Below are 22,083 nucleotides of genomic sequence, written 5' to 3' on the forward strand. Positions count from 1 at the left end.
GGGATTACAGGCATAAGCCACCACACCCCGCCTAAAAGATTTTAAACAAGAATGGAAGGACTGGGTGGTAGGACATGATTGGGTTTGAAATTTGGAAAGGTTACTATAAATACAGAGAGAAGCCTGCAGAAGGCCAGAGTGCCCATGGGGATTGGTTAGGAGGTTCCTGCTAGAGCCTAAGCGAGAGACGGTGGCAGCTTGGACTAGGGTGGTATGGTGGAGGTGGAGAGAAATAAGTGATTAGAGAGATATTTAAGAGGCAAAATAGACCTGGCTTGCTGATGGGTCAGTACAGGAAAGCAAGGGCAAGGGCAAGACCAAGGATAACATCTAGGTTTCTAGAATTGGGCAAATAAAGGGGCGGAAAACTGGAAGAAATGCTGATTTGGACATGGAGGTCATCCATTAGGGTTCTTGGAGATAAACAACAAGGGCTGTGGAGCAGGCAACTGATGTCTCGAGCCTTAGGCTATCTAGCATTTTGGGAGCATTTACATCATCAAATCTACCTTAAAAGATTAAGATGGGCCAGGTGCAATGGCTCATGCCTGTAATGCTTACCATGGAGGGTACAGTTGATTGTGGGCGCTGCTTGGTAAAGTTATCATTTCCTCATAGTCTTTTGTTTTGTACTTTATCATGTATTTATTAACAATAGACATGTACCAGTACCCCCTTTTTTATTTTATTTAATTTTTTTTTGAAGACTGAGACTGAGTCTTACTCTATTGCCCAGGCTGGAGTGCAGTGGTGTGATCTTGACTCACTGCAACCTCCGCCTCCTGCGTTCAAGTAATTCTCATGCCTTAGCCTCTTGAATAGCTGGGACTACAGGTGTGAGCCACTATGCCCAGCTAATTTTTGTATTTTTAGTAGAGACAGGGTTTCACCATGTTGGCCAGGCTGGTCTTGAACTCTTGACCTCAAGTTATCCACCTGCCTCAGCCTCCCAAAATGCTGGGATTATAGGCAAGAGCCACGGTGCCCAGCTCTACCAGTCCTTTTAAGACAGAAAAGTTTTGAATTGTGAGAGCATCACTGTAATAAGTAGACAGCTTCTCCCATGATCACAGACAATACCATTCAAAAGTTCTGAAATGTTTGCTTAAAAATAATGGGGCTGGGCGAGGTGGCTCACACCTGTAATCCTAGCACTTTGGGAGGCTGAGGTGGGCAGACTGCCTGAGCTCAGGAGTTCAAGACCAGCCTGGGGAACACGGTGAAACCCCGTCTCTACTAAAATACAAAAAATTTAGCCAGGCATGGTGGCATGTTCCTGTAATCCCAGCTACTCAGGAGGCTGAGACAGGAGAATCACTTGAACCCAGGAGGCAGAGGCTGCAGTGAGCCAAGATCGTGCCACTGCACTCCAGCCTGGACAACAGAGCAAGGCTCCGTCTCAAGAAAATAATAATAATAATAATGATAATAATGATATACCTCCTCAAAAAAGATTACGTAGTAGGTTTTAACAATTTAGGTTAAAAAGCCAGCTCTGCATTGCCTGTGATAGCTGGTAAATGCCATGGGTGTAGAGAAGCCCATTTTGTACATATTGGTCAAGAAGGATGGGTGTTGAAAATGTTGGGTACTGAGAAGTTAAAGCAAATACAATAAAGGCTGGTGGCACAGGATAATCATACTAGCTAATATAGCACTTACCTGGTGCTTACTGTGTACTGGACACCGTTTGAATCACTTTCCTCATATAAGCTCATTCAGTCCTCACTATTATTATCCACATTTTATAACTTAGGAAACCAAGGCCCAGAGAAATTAAGTAACTTGCCCAAAGTGTCACAGCTAGAAAGAGGTGGAAGCTAGGATTTGAACTCAAGCCAGCTGGCTCTAGACTGTGTTATTACCCTGTACAACAGAACCTGGGCTTCAGATTCAGGAGAGGAGGTTGAGGAGGCAGCTGTGTATGGGTGTGGCACCATGAAGGGAATGTGGGTTGTGAGTGCCATGTCCTGTTTACCAGGGGGAGAAGTCAGACCCCTGAGTCAGAGCTCATGCTGGGGTGCTTTGCTGGGGCCATGATGATGTGTGGGTGTCCAGGCCTCCGGAAGGAAAGGATTCCCAGCATTCCTAAAGCCATAGCCCTGGAATCTAGGTCCCTCCTTAGGCTGAGCTATCAGTGAGGGTTGAGCAGTTTGAGGAGAATGAAATTTAGGAAGCCAGCCTTACAAGCAACACAGAGAGCTCATGTATAATGAGAACTGAGGACGAAATAGATTCAAAGGCCCAGGGGACCACTAACGGTTGGGCAGAATGGGCAGTGTTAGGAAACTGGGTGGGATTGTGAAACTCACTGTGAGCAAACTGAATAGGCCAAGGGGTCTTTAGAAACCTGTGCCAATTACAGAAGGCTCAGGAACAGAAAAGGACCTGGGGATTTGCACATAGTAGAATTAAGGAGTGCTGGCACTGCTTTTGGGGAGAAGGAAAGCTCCACCCCACTCCCTGGGAGTGGAGAGGAAGGGAGTGGATGGGTGCTTTGGACCCCAGGGCTCTGGTCCTGGCATGGTCTGGGCCGCCTCCCCCACTCCACCATCGCTGTCATTCCTGGCCTCACACCTCCACCGCCCCAACACGTGCCACCACGGGGAGCGGCCGGATCAAGGCATGACTCTTCGAAGGGTGGAGCCTCACTTATTCCCCTATTAAAAGGGGAAAGAGGCCGCGGCGCCGGCCCCAGAAGGGTCTGCTCGTTTTGTCCACGGAGACAGCAGCGTTAGCGACGTCCTCGAATCCGCGGCGGGCACGATGCAGCTCTTGGTGAGGGTGCCCTCTCTTCCGGAGCGGGGCGAGCTGGACTGCAACATATGCTACCGCCCTTTCAACCTCGGTGTCCGCGCGCCCCGCCGCCTGCCCGGGACGGCGCGTGCCCGCTGCGGCCACACGCTCTGCACCGCCTGCCTCCGCGAGCTGGCGGCGCGCGGGGACGGCGGCGGGGCTGCCGCGCGCGTGGTGCGCCTGCGCCGCGTGATCAAGTGCCCCTTCTGCCGGGCGCCCTCGCCGCTCCCGCGCGGCGGCGTCGCGGAGATCGCCTTCGACTCGGACTTGTGGTCGCGATTGGAGAAAAAAGCGCGGGCCGAGTGCGAACGAGATGAGGCGGGGAACCCGGCCAAGGAAAGCGGCGACGCTGAAGGAGAGGCGGAGGAGGAAAGGGAGAGCGAGAAGGGGGCGGGGCCTAGAAGCGCTGGGTGGTGCGTCCTCCGGAGGCTCTGGGACAGAGTCCTGGCGCCCGCGCGCCGCTGGCGGCGTCCGCTGCCTAGCAACGGTGAGGGGCTGCCAGGGGAGGATGCAGGGGAGAGAGCGCCGAGGAACGCTGGGGTTCGTTGGCTTGCTCTGCTGCCACTAACCCTTCTTCTTTCCCGCAGTGCTCTACTGTCCGGAGATCAAAGACATTGCCCACCTGACCCATTGCACGTTGTAATCGAGGAACTCGGAAGCTACAGCCAAAGGAAGCTACAGGTGGGAGCTGCAGCCTTGCGGGGGCTGATGCCAAGACTACCCTCTCTCAGATCCCAGGATTGGCACGTGATGAGAGAGATGAGTCCAGGGCAGGAGGGAACGCCCTGGGAGGTGTTGATGCTGAGTTGGGGAGGCTCCTAGACGAACTCGCCCCCATCTACTGACTGTGCCAGTCTTACATTTCCAGGATGGAGTGGCCAAGGAATGATATAAACAAAGCCTACGTTACCGTGGGAAGAAGGCAGACTGTTTTCTTAGCTGGGACTCTGGCTTTTGTCCAGGGTGGCTCTGGTGTGTGGGAGCAACAGGTCCCATTTTAGCAATTCTTTGTCAATGGTTTGATTTTTTTTTTTTTAAGATGGAACGGGAGAGAAGAGGCTAATTTTCGCGTCATGTTAATCTCACTTCTCTGGCATGTAAGGGTGCTGGTATGCCTGCTGTCTCCCCACTCCCAGTTCTGTGCTCCAAAAATTGAGATGGCTCCCTGCCTATGACTATGACTAGGAGCCTTACTTCATTTTTGAATCTCCCTTCAACCTGCTAGGGCAGGTATCAGAAATTCCACAGGGCATTTATGTAAGGTACCTAATTAGAGCCTATCAAAGTAGGAAGGGAGAGCCATTTGGGAAAGGCATCATATTTCAAACTTTTGCTATTATCTGTGTTATCTTTACAGTCACAGGGAAACAATGGTGCTATTGAAAAGATATTTATACAATTTTACAATTTTAAGCTTGTATCCCATAATGGGACATCACCTGTTGTATATATGCCATAAATTCTATTTTAAAATCCTGTATCTTACCACCATATAGTCATAGTCAAAGACCAGCAGTGTTGGTGTACTGTTGATGGAAATGCAGTCTCACTCCAGGATCCCACTCCAGACTTCCTGAATCAGACTCTGGCAGAGTTTTTTGTTTTTCTGAGACAGAGCCTTGCTCTGTCGCCCCAGGCTCACTGCAGCCTCTGCCTCCCAGGTTCAAGCAACTCTCCTGCCTCAGCCTCCGAAGTGGCCGGGATTACAGGTGTCTGCCACCACACCTGGCTAATTTTTCTATTTTTAGTAGAGATGGGGTTTTCGATATGTTAGCCAGGCTGGTCTCAAACTCCTGACCTCAGGTGAACCACCCACCTAGGCCTCCCAAAGTGCTGGGATTACAGGAATGAGCCACTGCGCCCTGCCAGACTCGCATTTTAAAAATCCCAGGTGATTTGTGTGCATGTGAAAATTTAAGTACCATTGGTCTAGATCCTAGACTCTTTAGGATATCACCATCTGTAGGTAGAATATTTAAAGCATAATAGCTATGATTGATAGATTATTTTATCTAAAGTTGTGAAGTAACATTCTATTGCTGAAGAAATCCTAACCTACTGTGTTACATTTTTTAGTTAAAAATGTGAACTTATTATTAACTTCAATTTTTTTAGGGGTCTCCAAACTTTTAAAAATATATTGTTTTTTATTGACAGATCATACTTGTATATATTTACAGGGAATAAACCTCAATTTTTGTAACCCTGTTTTGGCATTTTCCTGTTCTTATGTCTCAGCTTAATCCTCCCTCTTCTGAGAGGCCTTTTTCTGCCTTCAACGTAGTAGAGCCTTTTACCCCACCCCTCAGTAACATAATGCCCTGTTTTATTTTTACTGCTTTTATTTTCATGCTTTGTGGGTGTCCCCACTGGAGCGTAAGCCCCATCGGAGCAAGGGCTGACTTGTGACTGTTTTATCTCCAGGGCCAACAGCAGTGTTAATGTATAGTATGTACTCAATAAATATTTGTTTGGTTTTTATCTTTTATTTTTTAATACAATCGCCTTGTGAACTAAGTATCTGGCCTCTCTCAATCTCTGAGGGGCTCTGTTTAATGAACAATAAACATCCAGGAGGTGCTTAGCAGTTCAAATCTTCGGTAAGCTAGACAGAGCTGACCCTCCTTAAAAAAAAAAAAAAAAAAAGTGTGCCTTTGCTTCATACTGGAACTGAACCTGTGGAGCTGTAGTGACCTCTACTGACTCTTAGGGGAACTAAGCAACTTGAAGGTGGAAAGGATGATCAGAAGGATGGCTGGAAGGCAGTTTCGAATCTTGCTAGGCACTCCTCCCACTACACTTCTGTCCAGTAAGTCCCACTCTCTCTGAAGTCAGCCTGAAGCCATGTAGGTATCTGCTGCTCACCCTCCTTCTCTACACTGAGCCTATCACATAGTTGGGGCTGGAAGAACTTCAGTTTTAGTGAATGATCCAAGAGATAAAAATGAGAAAAAAAAAAGCCATAATTTTTTTTTTAAAAGAAAAGGCAGAAAGCAACAACCTTTCTTATCCCTCCCCCCAAAAACTCCCCGCCACCCCATAAAAAATAACAGAGCACACAGAAAGGAAAGTATAATTTATATGTACAACCAATAAACCTGATACAGAAGAGGGGATCAGGACAGACCAGGAGTGGGTGTGAAGAGATACTGGGAAAGGGGTGGCAAGAAGGTGAAGGGGCAGCAAAGAGGAAGTGGGGGGTTCGCCATGCAAACTGCCACTCTCCCTGGCCCCTCCTGGCATGGGGGATGTGCCCACATTTCCCTAACCTGCCCTCCACTATTTTGCTCTGGTCCCAACGACAAGGTAGGTCCCAAGACCCTGACTAGGTCCCCTGCCTGACTTAGCGAATGTAGTCTGTATCTAGGCCTTGAGGAGGGAGGGTAGTAAAGTCTTCCAGGAACCTGGGCCCCAGAGCTGGCAGCTTCCCCCATGTCTGGCCCACTGTATTCTGTCCCACCCTTCTAGGTTACCTGGGTCCCTAGAACAGGTTGGGGAGCTCCTCTTTGGCTTGAGGGAGTATCACCCAACCATTACTCTTTTTGTAGGAGTGGTCCTTGGTCCCTAGAGAGGGGGGAATATTCCCAACACAAGATGCTGGTACACAGGAGGTAACTGAGCCAGTGAACGGCGCCTTTATTCTGAGGCTGAACAGCAATTGACTTCCTCCCTCATAACTGCTCCACCCTCCATGTGGGGAGAGGTAGGGAAGGTAACATGCAGCCACCCCTCCTCTTCCCTTCCTCCCTCCCAGGGCTCATTTTCGTCCCTCTCTAAAAGTCCCCCTCCTCTCTTCAAAGCTGTCTTCCCCACAAAAGTTCCTAAAGGCCAGGCAAGGCTAATCCTCCACTTCTGCAAGAGATGGAGCTGATACTGCAGGGAAACGACTGGGGAGGCTCCACCTCTTTCCTCCCCACAACCACTTACTGGGAAGTTGTGTATACTTGGCAGTGGGGGATGAAGGTACTTGGAAGACCCTGCAAACCATCTCCCACCCAGACCTCTTCTCACCAGCACAGTCTTCAAGGCTTGGTGGGAAAGGTGCGTGGGAGTGGAGAAAGACAAAGGGCCCTTCTTGAAGAGAGGAGCTGCAGAGAAGGGCAAAGGGGTTCCTAGCCCAGTGATGGCCCAAGGGGTGGGGAAGGCGGAGGGTTGGCAGCAGGCCCCAGTGCTTGAGCTGGGGGTCGGCCTCGGGGACGGGGCCTGGGTGAAGGGCAGGCCTGGGATCCAGTCAGTCGTCTATACAGATCACCTCCCCGGCTCGGGGCTCCTTCCGATCCAGCCCGTCTGATACCAATGCCCCCACCATTTCCTTCTCCTTCTTCACCAGCACTGGAGGGCCGTTGGTGGCGGCTGTTTGGGAAGGGGGTAAGGAAAGTTTAATCCCCACATCACTCCCAAACGTCACTTCATGACAAGGGTATATGCTCACTTCTAGGTCACTTCCTGCCATTTCGAGTTGCCCCAGGTAAAGGTGGGAAGACTAGGGCAAACCCCTTTCCCTGAGATTCCACTCTGTGCCACATGATTGAACATGTGTTCCCACTCTCACTATACCCCCTCGGGTTTCATACTCACTTTCCCTTGAAGGAACTCGGAAGGAGGTGGCTCGGGTAGAAGACACCAAGCCACAGAACTACTACAACTCTGGTTTTTGATAAAGTGGATAGAAGAGGGGTTAAGAAAGGGATGGGAGGGACAGCCTAGAACAACTCTATCCCATAAAACACCAGACATCACCAAGGAAATGTGATGGACTAGGGCAGTTAAAGGGCAGCTGAGCAGAGATAAAATGTGGCAAAGGAGGAGTGTGAGTAGCAGGAAGTAGGAAAACACCAGCTGACCTGTGATGAAGGACCCTGCTGGCATCTGGCTGTAATTGGCGCCTGCGGCGGCCAAGGCCCCTACGGGTGCGGCGCTGAAGGCTGCCCCGTACCCCGGAGGTGTAGCGTAGGGACCCGGGGGGAAGGCCTGGAACAGAGTAAGCAGAAGTTGGAGTTAGTTCATAGTTTGTGAGAGGAAAGAAACTGCAGGAGAGACATTATCAAGCACACTCTACAACTACTGAGGGTAGGACACACAGGCAGGGAGACTCACTCAAGGGTGACGACTGTGTTCTAGCAAGTTATTTCTCCATATTGTATAGGATTCTGATGGAAGTGTTTGTATGTGTGCAGGAGGAACACAAACAGGAAAAATTGGAGTTAGGGGGAAAGAGGGTTACCGGTGTGGGGTGAGGTTCCGTGCCCTTGCTGGCCAGCCGGCTGAGGATGCTGCGCTCGGACATCTGAAGGCGGGCTGCGATGGGGGGTATTCGCGACAGTGTGGCTGGCAGGCGGGTCACGTCCGCCTTCATGTCGCTCAGCAACTCCTCCAGCTGGTTCAGAACTGGGGCCCGGGCCACAGAGAAAGAAGGGGAAGAGAAAGACAGGGAAATAGAGAGATGGAGCCAGGAAAAGAGGCATCAGATGGACAGATACAGGCAGAAAAAGAGCAAGAGAGAAGGATACGGATGTCAAAGAACCAGAAATCAAGGAAGTAAAACAAGTAGACAGAAAACGGAAGCAACTCAGGGGAGAAGAAAAAGCATCAGGAAGAAAGACAGAGAGAACAGATGACCACAGAAGACAAATGGAAAGAAAGAAGAAAGAAAAAGGGAGTATGAAGAAAAGGAGGATGGGGGGGGACATTGGAAAACATGGGGGCGGGGAGTTGTCAGAACATCTCATACTGGAAGAGCAAGGTTTGGGGTTGGGGATGATGGGGAGGAAATAGTCAGGAGGCATGGGAGGTGGTAAGTGGTGTCAAAGCTTTAACGAATCAAGGTTTTCATATGTAAGGGGAGAGGGAGGTTAGAAGGTCAGTATTACAGATTCGAGGAATTAGAACAGGGATCAAAGGGGCCAGGAGTCAGTCACTACATCACGCAGGATTAGACGGTTAGAGGGCTTTGGGACATAATCTCTATCATTGGCAGGGTAAGAGGGGGTAGGAGGAAAGGTCGAAGGTCGAAGGTCAAAGGGAAGCTTCATGGGATAGGGTCAGATGGGTGGTAGTGTCTGCCACATGGGGTGAGAGAGATGTGAGGGAATGTGATTTGTTTTATCAGAACCAAGGATTTGTATGGTGCATACATAGGCCAAGGCCCCTAACTGGATGACGTTAGCAGTATGGCAGGCACCGCCAATAAAGAGGCCCCGTTGTGTGGAGGGGACATGGAGTTTGGGGCAGGTCCCTCTATGGGGCACAGATGTGAATGCTATCAGGCATGGATGAGGGCTGGCTTGCACAAGTCCTAGAGGCTAAAATCCAAGGCGGTGCCAGGTGGGCAGGGGTGGGGTTAGAGGTCAGAGGGGGGTGGTTCAGAGGGTAGCGGGGTCAGAGGGTTGGGAAGATTTTGAGGGGTGCGGGGTGAAGACTTACGCAGCGTTGTGGGCCCTCCCCCGCGCGGGGCCGCCGCGGCCCTTACCCTTGTGCAGGACGGCGTTGGCCGGCTTGTTCCCCGCCAGCGACTCCTTGGAGAGGTGCTGGTGGCTCTCGGCCAGGCACTCGGCCTCGGCGAAGCGGGCATGGAGGGCCATGGCGGGGTGCGCCGGCTCCTGCGACAGGTTCAGGTAGGCCGCCCGCCGCAGCTGCTCCTCAATCACCAGCGCCTGCTCCAGGAGCTGAGGGCACAGGGTTGAGAGGTGATGCCAGGGCTCTGCCAGTAGTGGGTGAGTGGGGGATGGGGGGACCGGACACAGCAGGACACCCACCCGGCCCTCACTGCTGGCCCAGAGCATTCCCAGCTGCAAAACCTAGCATCAACCCTGACCCAGACCACACTCCCAAGCACAAAGTTACACTTTGGTCTTGCCCCAAGCATCACCTCAGCCCTGAAAGTGTTAACCTTCCCTAAATTCCAGCTAGATCTGATCTCACTTCTGACCCAAGCCCCTCTATAACCCGTTCCTTTCCTCCCTCATTCCTACCTTGAACCTCCGGGCCAAGAACTTATTTTTCATCTCCAGAAAGTTCCCCTTATTGGCTTCAGTTTTAAATGGCTCATTGATAATGGCAAATTGAGCATCATTCTGGATGTCCTGCCACCGTGCGTAGCCATGGCTACCAAGGAAGGAAAGGGGACCATCAAGGAATTTAACAGGAATGGGCTTAGCTTTGAACACTTCTTCCTTTCCACCTGACTCCCCAAAGTGTGGCACCAGCCCCTGTCCCTGAGTGTGACATCATCATCCTTTTTTTTTTCCAGCTTGAGAGAACCTTCTTCTTCTTGCATGCATATCAAAGGATACAGGACAATCCCAGCCAGAAGCCAATAGTCATGTCTTCTGTGCCAGATCTCATTGAGTTTCCCCGAGGAAATAGCTGCCCGTTCCTCATTCTGCCACAGTGTGTGAAGCTCTGAAAAGAAGGCAGCAGACAGAAGAGGAAACAGGGGTTTGTAGACTGCACTCAGTCCAACAGACAGGTAGACACGGGGAAACTGAATCATGGAAGAGAACTAAGGACCCAGAAGAGGAACAGGTAAACGTTAGTTTAGGAGTTAGGAACAAAATCAGTTACTAACCAGGTTCAAGTTAGAAATCAGAATAAAGGTGGGATTAGAGCCAGCTTTGGAGTTAGGAGGGATACTTAAAGAGAGATTTAGAGCAAGGATCGGAGTCAGCATGCAACATACTTCATTGGAATTTACTTGGAATTAAAGGTAGCAGGAAGCCTCAGGCAAAACGAGAAACCCCATGAGGATGAGCAGATCCCCGTGAGGAGCAGAAAGCAGCGAGAGTCTCCCCAACCTGTGAAGCCACCATCTGCGATATTGAACATGAACCGGGGCTTCTCTGTCTTTTCCTCTCGTCGCCCATTGGACCGTGGCTCATCTCGAGGCCCTGGTCGAAGCTCCCGGTCACCTTTTACATCTTCTGTTAGGACAGACAGGGCAAAGCTCACAGCTCAGGACAGCCTCCTCCCAGGTCCCAAGACTACTATCTGTACTGTACTATACTGGCCTTTTGAACAGCTACCCCCCCAGGACCCAAGCATTCGGTTCCCCAGACTCCACCTCCCCTGATGCCCTCAGGGACCCAGGTGTTTGGTCCTTCCACCCATTACCTCTCTTGCCCAAATCCCCTGTTTCCCCCTCCGGCCTCTCCCTGTGTTCCTGTCCATCCAACGGCTTCTCCTCCCCCCTTTCTCCTGGCGTCGACTCTGTGGCTGTGGGAGGGGGCAGGGGATAGGAAGGGACGATGTTACCCTCATCCCCTGACCCCAGAAGAGGGAAATAAATCCCAAATTCTAATCCCCCATCACTCCTAAGGCCATGCACCCACCTGACTTCTCTCTGTCCCCACGGTACCCAGGTTCAGGCTCCATCTCTCCAGGTACCCCTGGCACCTCATCCTCTAGAGGAATCTTCCTTGGCTCCAGCCGCTCCCCAAGTGATGGGGCTGGGCTGGGGGCATCAGCCTGGAAGAGGACAATGGGGTCAGGATGAGCCAGAGGGCTCCTAGGCACCTGGCCTCCAAGCCCCCTCCCCTCCTGCTCTACAGGGGAATCCACACACCTCTGTCTCCATCTTCTCCCCAATTTTGTTGTTCTTCTCTGGCTTTTCCTCTTGGCTTTCAACTTCCTCCTTCTCAAGAGGTATCCTTATGCCTTCTCCTTTCTCACTTGGAGCTGGAGTAGCTTCAGGGAAAGGACAGTGATAAAGGCAGAGGTTCTCCCGCCCTGACTCCTGACTCCCTTTCTGTCTCTCCCACCATCCTGACTCCTGATTACCAGGTTTAGAGGTGCAGGGACTGTTGGTAGCAGAAGCCTCAGGAGTGGTGGGAGACGTTTTGGTAGGAGAGGAGGCTCTGGAGGAGCGCTTAGAGTCAGCACTGGGGTCGGGCATCAGTTCCGGCATTGACCAACGCCCATTGATGTGCTCAAACTCCTGCACCTGCGGGGGGAGGGTGGGAGGCACAGGTGTGTCAGCTCCAGGCACTTACACACAGGAAGCTCCAGTCTCCTCCATCTCACACCAGTGCAAGCTTACAACTCAGAGACAGAGGCAGAGGAAGGACAGAGACTAAGCAGTCAGCTTGATTCTTTGGGGGAGAGGAAGACTGCTACCTTCTTCTTGACGAGAGACATGACTCCAATGCGGGTCAACACCTGCTGGCGACTCAGCCCCTCCCGAGGGACCCCATCGGCAAAGGTTTCAGAGCCGTCTGCCCCAGGCTCACACAGATGGCGCATGAACAAAGACACATAGGCCCTAAGGAGCATGGGGGTGGGAGGAGGGTTAGGGGAGCAAAAGAAAAGGTATAGGGTATATGAGGGAGGCGCAAGGATGACTGAGAACCCTCAAACCCCCAAATCTCCAGGTGCTCCAGGGCTCCTCCCCTGGGCTTCTCACTCTTACCATTACCAGCCTTCCAAATTCTAACTGTCCTCCCGTGCCCCACCCCAAGTCTTTCCCCTTGGCCTTGGTACTTCATTCCTGGGCCCCATCAGTCAGCTCTTCATCCTTTCCACCAGCTCCTCCTGCCAGGTTATTGTGGCCAAGTAAATGTGAGGCTGGGACAGCCGTGGAGAGGCTCCTTGCTCAAACGTCTCTCCTCTGGGGAGGATGCCTGGCCCCTCTACTCTAGGCTCGGCTGAGGGGAGGTGGAGTAGGCTGAGACCACCCCCCAGGAAATCGAGCCAGGAAGTGTTGTACGGCAGGGAGGGTGTTTATCAGTTGAGTAAGGTCACATCATGTGGTGGCCATGAGGAAGAAAGTAATACCCAAAGCTCTTACCCTTGCGTCCAACTCATCCCTGTGTCACCCACACTCACTTAAACTCCTTCTCAGTCTTGCCCCTCAGGTCCCGCACCAGCCACTGCGTGGTGAAGGCATCCTGTGGTGGCATCCCCCAGCGCATCACAGCATTGAGGAAAGCCTTTCGCTGACGGGTGTTGAAGCCCAGCACCTGAGGGTGGGGGGAAGGGGGCAGTGGTAACGGATGTCCAGCATTCTTAGGTCTTGTCCTTTCCACCCTCAGTGACTCAGGCTCCAGTTTCCAGCCCCTGGCCCTCGTGCCCTCCTTGCAGAACTCACGAACTCTGGGCTCAGCTCTCACCTCAATGTTGCCCCCCACTCGGGCCAGCAGTGGTGGCAGTGGCTTATCTTTCTCATTCCGGAGCTGCCTCTTTGACTGTCGACGCCCTGAGGGTGGGGATGACATCAGTTAGAGAATCCACCACCTCCTCTAAGCCTGTCCTCCTTAGCACCTCATTTCCACAAGACACAGAACACAGGAACATTCCTGTCATGTTTGAGGTGCTCCCAATTCTCTCCCAAGCACTTCAGAACTACTAACCCAGTGAGTCTAAAAGGACCAGTCATATTTTAAAATTAATAGCTGATATCTGACACAGGTCAGATTATCAGTGGAAATGGAAAATGAAACAAGCTTTCTTGATCTAGCCTATGTGGATACACACGCTGAAGTTTACTAGCAGAGAGACTATGAACATTTCTTTCTTTCTGCTTATCTGCAATCTTGAGTTCTTCCACACACAAAACATTTTTTTTACTAGTATAAAAACAGTGGGCTTAAAGCAAACTGGAAAATAAAATGGAAAGAGGTGAGGTAGAGTCAGGAAAAGAGATGCCACCTTCGGGACGTTCATCGAAGTCTTCATCCTCCTCCTCTGATCCCACCGAGTATTCTGACTGGTTGTCTGTCAGGGTGGAGAGGGCCCAGTGGTCAGTGAAGGTTCTCGGGATATGCCCATGCAGGGGCCCTTTGTGGCTGGATTCCTCCCTTCGGAGACTTGTCTACCTTTATTCTGGCCTTGGCTCTTCTGGGAATGCCAGACACTGCCCAAAGTCTGACTTGGGAGCTACATATCCTAAGCCTTCTCCATTCATTGCCCACTTTCAGTCTCTGGGCACCTCTGGTTCTCCTGCCGAACCTACTCTAAGCAATGGCCCTGGGCGTCCACAGGATGCCTGGTGGTGCAACCACCAGACAGTTTCAGTCACCTGCAAACCCCCCTGGCCTCCGGGTAGTTCCTAATGACTCTACTTTGTCTTTCCCTTTTAGCAGTGGAAGGCTCTAACTTCTAGGCTTCTCTCTTGCCCTCTAAAGAGCCCAGCCTTCAAGCCCCTACTCATCATCACTTCCTCCCTGTTCACTGCCTGCATCTGGGGCAGTCCTCACCTTGGTCTTCCTGAGCAGCATCATTGTAGTTAACTTGCTTGCGAACCCGCTTGCCCTTGCCTAGATTCCGGGCTAGGTCTTCCTGCTGTTGCTCATAGTGATGCCTCAGCAGCTTCTCCCAGTAGTCAGGGTCCACATTCTCCTCCTGCTTGATGATCTCCCGCTCGATTTCCTCAATCTGAAGGGCAGCAGAATGAATGAACACTGGGAGTCTCCTTTGCTAATCCTTCTGCTGCAACAAAATCCCTCCTCGGCTGCGTCAGCCCAATCCGGTCTCACCATTCCTGGAGTTTCTTAACTCTGCATACTTTTTCTAGACATTGCACATGTTCCATGCCATCTCCTACCTGCAATGTTCTCTCCTCATGTTTTCTCAATCTCTCCTCTAATCCCTTCTGACCATGTTTCTCCTGCACCATCTCAGAAGGTATCCTTCTGTGTTTACCAGTGCTGTCTGTGCCTAGGTTTCTCTCTGAAGTCCAGTCTCATTAGATGAAGTTGTTGTTTCAGGACCACTACTGCTCTCAGGGGGACACTCCTACTTCAAGGCCAAGTAAAGGATACTGCCTTTTGGAGATGGCCTGGGATAGATTGTCTGGCCCCCACAGCCTCTCACCTTGTCTTCTTCCCGCACGACGTACTGTGCCACCTTGAAGGAGCTGAGATACTCATTCATGTTCTGCACATCAGTGTCCTCAGTTGCATCCTGGTTCCGGTCCAACAGCCGAGCGATGGCCTCATTGTCATAATGAATCACGCTGCTGTCCTCCTCCTTGTTCTCTCCTGGTGAGAGGGAAAACAAAAGGGAACTTTGGGTTCCAAAGTTAAGGCTGATGGGAAAGCTTCTACTCTGCATCCTTTTCACAGGAGCCTTTGGAGAAGGCTCTTTCTCTGGGAGCCAGTGTTGAAAGGTTTTTGTTTTATTTGTTCTAACCCTACATGCAAAGAAAGGGGCCAACCTTCCTCCAAGGACTACTAAAAGAGGGCTCTCCTTTCTTCAAAGGCTGCAGAGAAGAGTTGTTTTTCTCTCCCCAGGGGGCTCGGAAGTGCTCCTGAGAGAGCAGGGGCCTGCTTTCAGGGAGCTGCAGAAAAGGTTCTCACCCTCGTTTTCATCCTTGAACAGCTCTTCGGTGCCAAATTTGAGAATGTCGTCCAGCTCCTGCTTGGACATGGAGCCTGCCTTGGAGCCCAGCCCAGGCCGCACCACCAGGTGTGTGAGCATCATCTTTCTCTTGGCCACTTGTGTGATCCGCTCTTCCACTGACGCACGAGTCACAAACCGGTAAATCATCACTTTGTTGGCCTGGCCAATCCGATGAGCCCGGCTAAAAGCCTGCAGGGGCAAGAGAAACTGGTGGGTGCACCAGCGGAGTGGCTGGGGAGAAGAGGCCCACATGTGCAGGAAAGAAAGCTGGTGAAGAAGGGTCTTCTCCCCTCCCAGAAGAGGTTCATTTCTGACCCCAGAGCATGCCACCCCCCTCCATGAACCCATATCTCCTTGCTAAACGGTGCAGGGGCTCCAGGATGCCATTCCCACCTGGATGTCATTATGGGGGTTCCAGTCAGAATCAAAGATGATGACAGTGTCAGCCGTGGCCAGATTGATGCCCAGGCCCCCAGCACGGGTGGACAGGAGGAAGCAGAATTGTTGGGCCCCAGGAGCTAGGAGGTGAGAGTTGGATCAGGTTTTTCTCGTACCCAGTAGTTCTGTCCACCTGCTCCTAGACGTTCTCTGACGACAAACCACCATGCCCCCAACTCAAGTTTCCAATGTCCCCCAAGCCAGTCCCCCTCCCATCCCGGGGACCTAGCACAGGTTTCTCAGGCCTCCCACACCCACCCAGGGACCAATGTATCTCCCTCACCGTTAAACCGATCGATGGCCTCCTGCCTCAGGGCACCAGTGATGCCACCATCGATGCGCTCATACTTATAGCCTTCATAGTCTAAGAAGTCCTCAAGCAAGTCTAACATTTTGGTCATCTAGAGCAAGAGAAAAGGATGGAGTCTGGAATAATAAGGTGGTGGGATGGCTTGTTTGTTCTAACTACTCCTTTAGACAAACTCAACCCCATTCCTTACACCTGAACCCCTGCCCTGTCTTAACAGCCTCATTACTCCACATTCTTGTCACTTTCTCTTTTATATACATATACATATTTTTTTTGAGATGGAGTCTCACTCTGTCTCCCAGGCTGGAGTACAGTGGCATGACCTCGATTCACTGAAACGTCCACTCCCAGGTTCAAGTGATCCTCCCACCTCAGCCTCCCTAGTAGCTGAGACTACAGGTGCGCACCACCATGCCTGGCTAATTTTAGTATTTTTAGAAGAGATGGGGTTTCATCATGTTGGCCAGGCTAGTTTTGAACTCCTGACCTCAAGTGATCCTCCTGCCTCAGCCTCCCAAAGTGCTGGGATTATAGGCGTGGCCACGAGGTCTGGCCCTCTTATCACACTGTCTTGATTTGAGATTGTTTCTCCTAAGGCAGAGGTTCTCTGAGACCCATGAAAAGGTTTCAGGGAAATCTAGGAACCCCCCTGAAAATCTGTTCACAATTGTGTCATTGTATGTACAGAGTGGCCCTTCACCCTCACCTGCCAATAAGATGAAAAAATGATTCCGGTCCCTAAGGAGGCATATGGCTCGCCCTCACCCTTCCCCCATGCAGCTGAAAAGGAACTAGAGCCAGACTTCAACTTCCAACAACCTTAAGAACAGGCATCAGAGGCCAAGAATAAACTGACTATACAAGAAACTCTTACAGGAAGAATCTCCTCATGTCATACCAGAGCAGCCACAGGAAAAGGGTAAAAAATTAAAGTCTGGAGGGTGAGGAGAGGGAAGAGAAAGCAGATATAAAGACAGCTAAGGGCACAGGTCACCTGCGAGAAGATGAGCACTCTGTGTCCTTGCTCCTTCAGCTTTCGCAGCATCTTCTGTAGCAGCATGAGCTTCCCAGACGACTTAATAAGTGCCCCACCCTCATAAGCCCCACTGGGGAGTTTTGGGGACTCCTGAAAAGGGAGGAGAAAGGAGGAGAAGGTCAGTTGGGAAACATGCCCACATATTCTTACCATGCCTGGAAAGCCAAACGCCCGAATCCAACTTCCACACGTTCCCAATTCCTACTCCACTCAGAGATGCAGTCCCTGGCCTTCCAGCCCAGCTCCACCCTTGTGGCTCAATACCCACCTCCCAACTAGTCCCCACCCATGTTTCCAGAGAGCAGGTGTCCATCAGCTCCCTGCTCTGCGTATCTACCATAGCAGCCACGGGAAAAAGGTATGGATGGTTGCAGCACTTCTTAAGATCCATCATGATGTTAAGCAGCGACACCTGGTTCCCACCACCTCGTGAATTCAAGGCCTCAAAATTTCGAGTCAGGATGTATTTGTAGTATTTCCTAAAGGCCAGCAAAGGGGTGTAAAAGAAACATAATAAAGGAAGCAATTACAATATTGCACTTGGAAAGCTACCATCAATCCCCAACCCCTACTCCAGGCAGCTCGACTTGCATCTTACTTCTGCATGGGACTTAGCTCCACCCGAACAATGAGCTCTGTCTTGGCTGGCATGTTCTTAAAGACATCTGCCTTGAGCCTCCGTAGCATGTGTGGCCCCAGCAAATCATGCAGTTTCTTAATCTGGTCCTCTTTGGATATGTCAGCAAACTCCTCCAGGAAGCCCTCCAAGTTGCTTAGAGCCAAGAGACAAGAAAATTAACAGGTTGGCAAGTTCTTTGCCCTGATCTCAGGCTCAATCCACCTCAGATTAATCCTCTACCAGTTCACTTTATCTACTCCACCTCTTACCTCTACCAACTACGCTTAGGGAACCACTTACTTAAATCTCTCTGGGGTGAGGAAGTTCAAGAGATGGAAGAGCTCCTCCAGATTATTCTGCAATGGGGTTCCTGTCAGCAGCAACTTATGATCTATCTTGTAACCGTTGAGAACCCTGAAAAACTAAAAGATGGGGCAAAGCAAGGCAGGAGAATGGGCTTTATAGTGGCAAGTAACCGACCCACAGCATCGGCCTTTCCCTGCCCCAGCTCCCGTTTCCCTCAGGATCAGAGGCCCCAAATCTCTGGTCCTTTCCCTTTTCCAACCTGGACGTCCTTCCAGACTACAGAAAGTAGTCTGAAACTTTTTTTGTTTTTTAGGACCCGGGCAAGTGGGAGTCCACAACTTCAAGTTTCTTAGTCACTCACCTTGGACTGGTTGTTCTTGAGTCGATGGGCCTCATCCACCACAAGACAGGCCCAGCGGATGGAACCAAGTGCTGCCTGATCAATGGTGATCAGCTCATACGATGTCAGGAGAACATGGAACTTCACCTGTGCCTCCCTCTGCCAACATAAATATTGCCTATTCAGCTGCCACCTGACAACCACGCACCTACACCTCCCGAACCACAGCTTGTCCTGACTGTGGCTCCTAACAGGAGCCATTACTCTGTCCTCTAAGCAGGGATTACAGACCATGGTCCCCAAACTTCTGCCCATAATTCCAGTACTGACAGATCCATGTATGCCCCTGGGAATACCTGCCACATCTCTCAGATAGTACTGCAGAGATATAAGGACAGGTGGAGGAACAGAAAGAGAAAGGTGAAGAGAATGGGGAATAGAGAAACTGAACTGGCTGAGGAAAGGAAGTGACAGATTTGAGGTCTTAGGGGATATGAGGTAGAAGGGCTTACCTTCATCTTAAAAGCTTTCTTGCCCCCTTTGATGGCATTGTCCTCAAAGGAGAATTCATTCTCACGAATGATGGCCCGGCTGTCCTTGTCACCCGTGTATGTCACCACATAGAATTTGGGTGCCCACATCTGGAACTCCCGCTCCCAATTAATGATGGTAGAGAGTGGGGCACTCACCAAGAAGGGACCTTTCGTGTGGCCCTGTGAGTCAAGAATGGGGGCAGCGTAAGTCTAGGCCAGAGGCTGTATACCCCAGTCTTCTGCCTGCTACACTCCATTTTCCTCCCTCCCCACTTCCCCAGTCCAGGCTGTCCCCCTCAAGGGCCTAGAAGCCAGCACCTCCTTATAGAGTGAGTAGAGGAAGACGATGGTTTGTATGGTCTTGCCCAGCCCCATCTCATCAGCCAGAATGGTGTCGGTGCCCTGGGCCCATGAGAAGCGTAGCCAGTTCAGCCCTTCTAGCTGATACATGTGCAGGGTGCCTCCAGTGGCTGTGATAAACCGCGGCTGAGTCTCATATTTCACGGTAGGCTATAGAGACAAAAAGTCAGAAAGCTCAAAGAAATAGTCAGCGGCTCCTCCAGTCTTAGTCTCTTCCTCCCTGGCACTGATACCAAGTTGGATTACAATTCCCTTTACAATGGTCTGAGTTTATGAAAGTTCTCACATCTAGTCTTCAGCCCCCTCCCTCATTCCATAAGACAATATCCAGCAGCACCATGGGGAAGGGCCAGCTGGTGAAAAAGCCCTCAGTGAGCTATCTCTAGTGGTTTCTGCCCTTTCAGGCCAAATTCTTAGCAACTCTTGAAGCAACGCTGGATGCTGAAGGAAGAGCTACTTTTCACGGAGGTTACTGAATCTCTGGGAAGTTCCATCAGTAGCTCTTGGAAAATCTTCAATCACCATGGCTCCAGAAACAAGAAATGCCAACTGAGAGGACTCACATCATTAGTGGGAGAACTGGGAGGCCCATCACCCTGTAGCTCCTTCTTCTTCTTCTTATACTTGCGGGGCTGGGCAGGGTCTTCCCCCATAATTAGTTCTCTGGAAAAAGAGTGAGTCTGAGTGAGGCCTGGTCCTTGGGACCCCTGCACTTTCTTTTCTGAACCCATTCCAGACCTACTTCCCACTGTCCATGACCTAGATTTTCCCATATTTCCTTTTCCCAGGCTCTTTACTCTCACCCTTTGGATTTCACCTCAAGAACCAACCCTCTTACTCTTGAGCATCCTCTTCTTCATCACTCAGCCAGAACTTGTTTCTGTTCCTTACGCGACCTCTTTACCAAGCCCATCTCAAACAACCCAGGCCAGGTGGCCACCGCCCTAAACTCCAGGTTGAATCAGTCCCTACTGTACCCTCATTTTATGCTGGAGCTTTAGCTTTCATGCCCTCATCCTCAGACTCCCTCTAATCCACAAGCTCCTTCCCTCACCGGTGTCTCCAGTAGCTTTGCTTATGTTCTTCATATTCAGGGATATTCATTTCATCTTCCTCCCACGTGGACTGGTCATATGGCAAGTCCCTCCATTTCACTAGATAGTGGTAATTCCCCTTTTTATCCACACTGTGGGGCAGGAGGCCATGAGGAGGAGCAGGAGGGAAAAAAAACACGATCACAAACAGAAATAAGGCCTGAGATATGCAATTATCAGCAAACATGCAGAATCTGTCACCCAGCCTTCAACAGTGGGCAGCTGGAAGGGAGTTTAGAATAGCTGAAGTGGCAGCCTAACCTTTTCAGGATGGTATCCTAAAAATCAACTGTCACAAAACATTCCTGGAGATCCCTCCCTATATCATTTGTTCACCTCATCACTAAGTATTTTCCTCATGGAGCTCAGAGTCTTGTGGGGAAGGCAGCATTGAAATAACTAAATAAATATGGTAACTTTAGGCAGTAGTAAGTACTATGAAAAAGAAATATTCAAAACACTGGTATGGATGAATCATGTTTCGCATGTTTTGCTTTCATGCCCTTATCCCCAGACTCATGTGCCATGTCTTATGCCACTGGAGATGACAGGAGGCAAAGGATAAAAGGGGCACTGCCTGGCCGGACTTATCTCCTATTTTCTCCCATTCACCTGGAGGAAATAAGGCCAGAAAGGCTGGAGCAACAGCAGAGGTTGTAAAGATTAGATTCATTATTTGGTTAATCAGCAAATACTAACATAGGGTCATCACCATGGTAAGAATAGTGTCACATACCAGGTCCGACCTCCCTTGGACCAAAGATTCACCTGTGGTTGATGATACGGTGGACAGTCATCCACTCTGGCTTGATGCCAAAACGATAGTACTTCTCCTCCATCTCAGCATAGTGTGGGTCTTTCACTTTCCGCTTGTCACTCTTCCCATCATCCTCACCAGAGCCGTAGTCCAGGGGTGGAGGCTCATCCATGTCATTCTTCCGCTGGTAGTTTCGGTACATTACCAAATGGAAGATTTCCAGCTGACATGGCACAGAAGAAAGGGGAAGAGATTGTCTCAACATCCACAGAGGACAACAGAGAATGGGGAAGAGGCCAACAGGAGGAATGGGATGGGAAAAGGGAACTATGAAATAGGATGGATTGGCTGGGCGCGGTGGCTCACGCCTGTAATCCCAGCACTTTGGGAGGCTGAGGCAGGTGGAACACATGAGGTCAGGAGTTCAAGACCAGTCTGGCCAACATGGCGAAACCCCGTCTCTACTAAAAATACAAAAATTAGACAGGTGTGGTGGTACACGCCTGTAATCCCAGCTACTCAGGAGGCTGAGGCAGGAGAATCGCTTGAACCCAGAAGGCAGAGGTTGCAGTGAGCTGAGATTGCACCACTGCACTCCAGCCTGGGCAATAGAGTAAGATTCTGTCACAAAAAAAAAAAAAAAAAAAAAAGGCTGAGTGCAGTGGCTCACGCCTGTAATCCCAGTACTTTGGGACACCAAGGCAGGCGGATCCCCTGAGGTTGGTGAGGTAGGGAGTTCGAGACCAGCCTGACCAACATGGAGAAACCCAGTCTCTACTAAAAATACAAAATCAGCCAGGCGTGGTGGCACATGCCTGTAATCCCAGCCACTTGGGAGGCTGAAGCAGGAGAACTGCTTGAACCCAGGAGGTGGAGGTTGAGGTGAGCAGAGATCATGCCAATGCACTCCAGCCTGGGCGACAAGAGCAAAACTCCATCTCAAAAAAGAAAAAGGATGGGTTAGAGACAAATGCCAAAACAGGAGAATACCTAAATTGAAAGAGATGCAACAGTTTCAGAAGATAAGGCCTGGGTGGGGCTGTTACGAGCAAAAGGAGATAGGGAATGGGGTTATAAAAATTGAGAATTTTAAAATAAATACAGATGGGGTTTCACTATGATGCCCAGGCTGGTCTCAAGCAATATTCCTGCCTTGGTTTC

General features: G+C 50.6%; 2 protein-coding genes and 1 non-coding gene across 16 annotated transcripts in view; 1 reads left to right on the forward strand and 2 right to left on the reverse strand.

Moving 5' to 3' along the window:
• The first annotated feature begins 1,508 nt into the window (after nt 1-1,508).
• Nucleotides 1,509-4,308, forward strand: RNF227 (ring finger protein 227). The gene is made up of 2 exons (XM_032280396.1): nt 1,509-3,283; nt 3,384-4,308. The coding sequence occupies exons 1-2, from the start codon at nt 2,767-2,769 to the stop codon at nt 3,437-3,439; spliced, it is 573 nt and encodes a 190-aa protein (XP_032136287.1). The 5' UTR covers nt 1,509-2,766; the 3' UTR covers nt 3,440-4,308.
• A 1,549-nt stretch (nt 4,309-5,857) lies between these two features.
• The window catches only part of CHD3 (chromodomain helicase DNA binding protein 3), a 28,421-nt gene continuing 12,195 nt past the window's right edge, over nt 5,858-22,083 (reverse strand). For 7 of the 14 annotated variants that reach the window (XM_032280406.1, XM_032280409.1, XM_032280405.1 and 4 more), the window contains 30 exons: nt 20,934-21,145; nt 20,126-20,257; nt 19,635-19,734; nt 19,030-19,221; nt 18,691-18,891; nt 18,200-18,337; nt 17,833-17,954; nt 17,512-17,685; nt 17,251-17,392; nt 16,872-17,003; nt 15,851-15,968; nt 15,523-15,647; nt 15,087-15,318; nt 14,602-14,768; nt 13,986-14,163; nt 13,438-13,503; nt 12,900-12,985; nt 12,616-12,749; nt 11,908-12,052; nt 11,572-11,734; nt 11,357-11,478; nt 11,124-11,259; nt 10,906-11,007; nt 10,590-10,718; nt 10,089-10,197; nt 9,768-9,900; nt 9,220-9,461; nt 8,021-8,184; nt 7,641-7,767; nt 5,858-7,149 (listed from right to left, as the gene is read on the reverse strand). In XM_032280406.1, the coding sequence (XP_032136297.1) occupies nt 6,909-7,149; nt 7,641-7,767; nt 8,021-8,184; nt 9,220-9,461; nt 9,768-9,900; nt 10,089-10,197; nt 10,590-10,718; nt 10,906-11,007; nt 11,124-11,259; nt 11,357-11,478; nt 11,572-11,734; nt 11,908-12,052; nt 12,616-12,749; nt 12,900-12,985; nt 13,438-13,503; nt 13,986-14,163; nt 14,602-14,768; nt 15,087-15,318; nt 15,523-15,647; nt 15,851-15,968; nt 16,872-17,003; nt 17,251-17,392; nt 17,512-17,685; nt 17,833-17,954; nt 18,200-18,337; nt 18,691-18,891; nt 19,030-19,221; nt 19,635-19,734; nt 20,126-20,257; nt 20,934-21,145 (4,464 nt within the window). In that variant the 3' untranslated portion in view covers nt 5,858-6,908. The remainder of the gene's footprint in view (nt 7,150-7,640; nt 7,768-8,020; nt 8,185-9,219; nt 9,462-9,767; nt 9,901-10,088; nt 10,198-10,589; nt 10,719-10,905; nt 11,008-11,123; nt 11,260-11,356; nt 11,479-11,571; nt 11,735-11,907; nt 12,053-12,615; nt 12,750-12,899; nt 12,986-13,437; nt 13,504-13,985; nt 14,164-14,601; nt 14,769-15,086; nt 15,319-15,522; nt 15,648-15,850; nt 15,969-16,871; nt 17,004-17,250; nt 17,393-17,511; nt 17,686-17,832; nt 17,955-18,199; nt 18,338-18,690; nt 18,892-19,029; nt 19,222-19,634; nt 19,735-20,125; nt 20,258-20,933; nt 21,146-22,083) is intronic. The other 7 variants (XM_032280416.1, XM_032280412.1, XM_032280413.1 and 4 more) reach the window with 6 other exon arrangements.
• On the reverse strand, nt 12,345-12,483 carry LOC116553571. The gene has a single exon (XR_004269813.1).

This window comes from Sapajus apella, unplaced genomic scaffold (genome assembly GCF_009761245.1).
Source record: "Sapajus apella isolate SASKATOON/1434 unplaced genomic scaffold, GSC_monkey_1.0 scaffold12, whole genome shotgun sequence".
Lineage (NCBI taxonomy): Eukaryota > Metazoa > Chordata > Mammalia > Primates > Cebidae > Sapajus > Sapajus apella.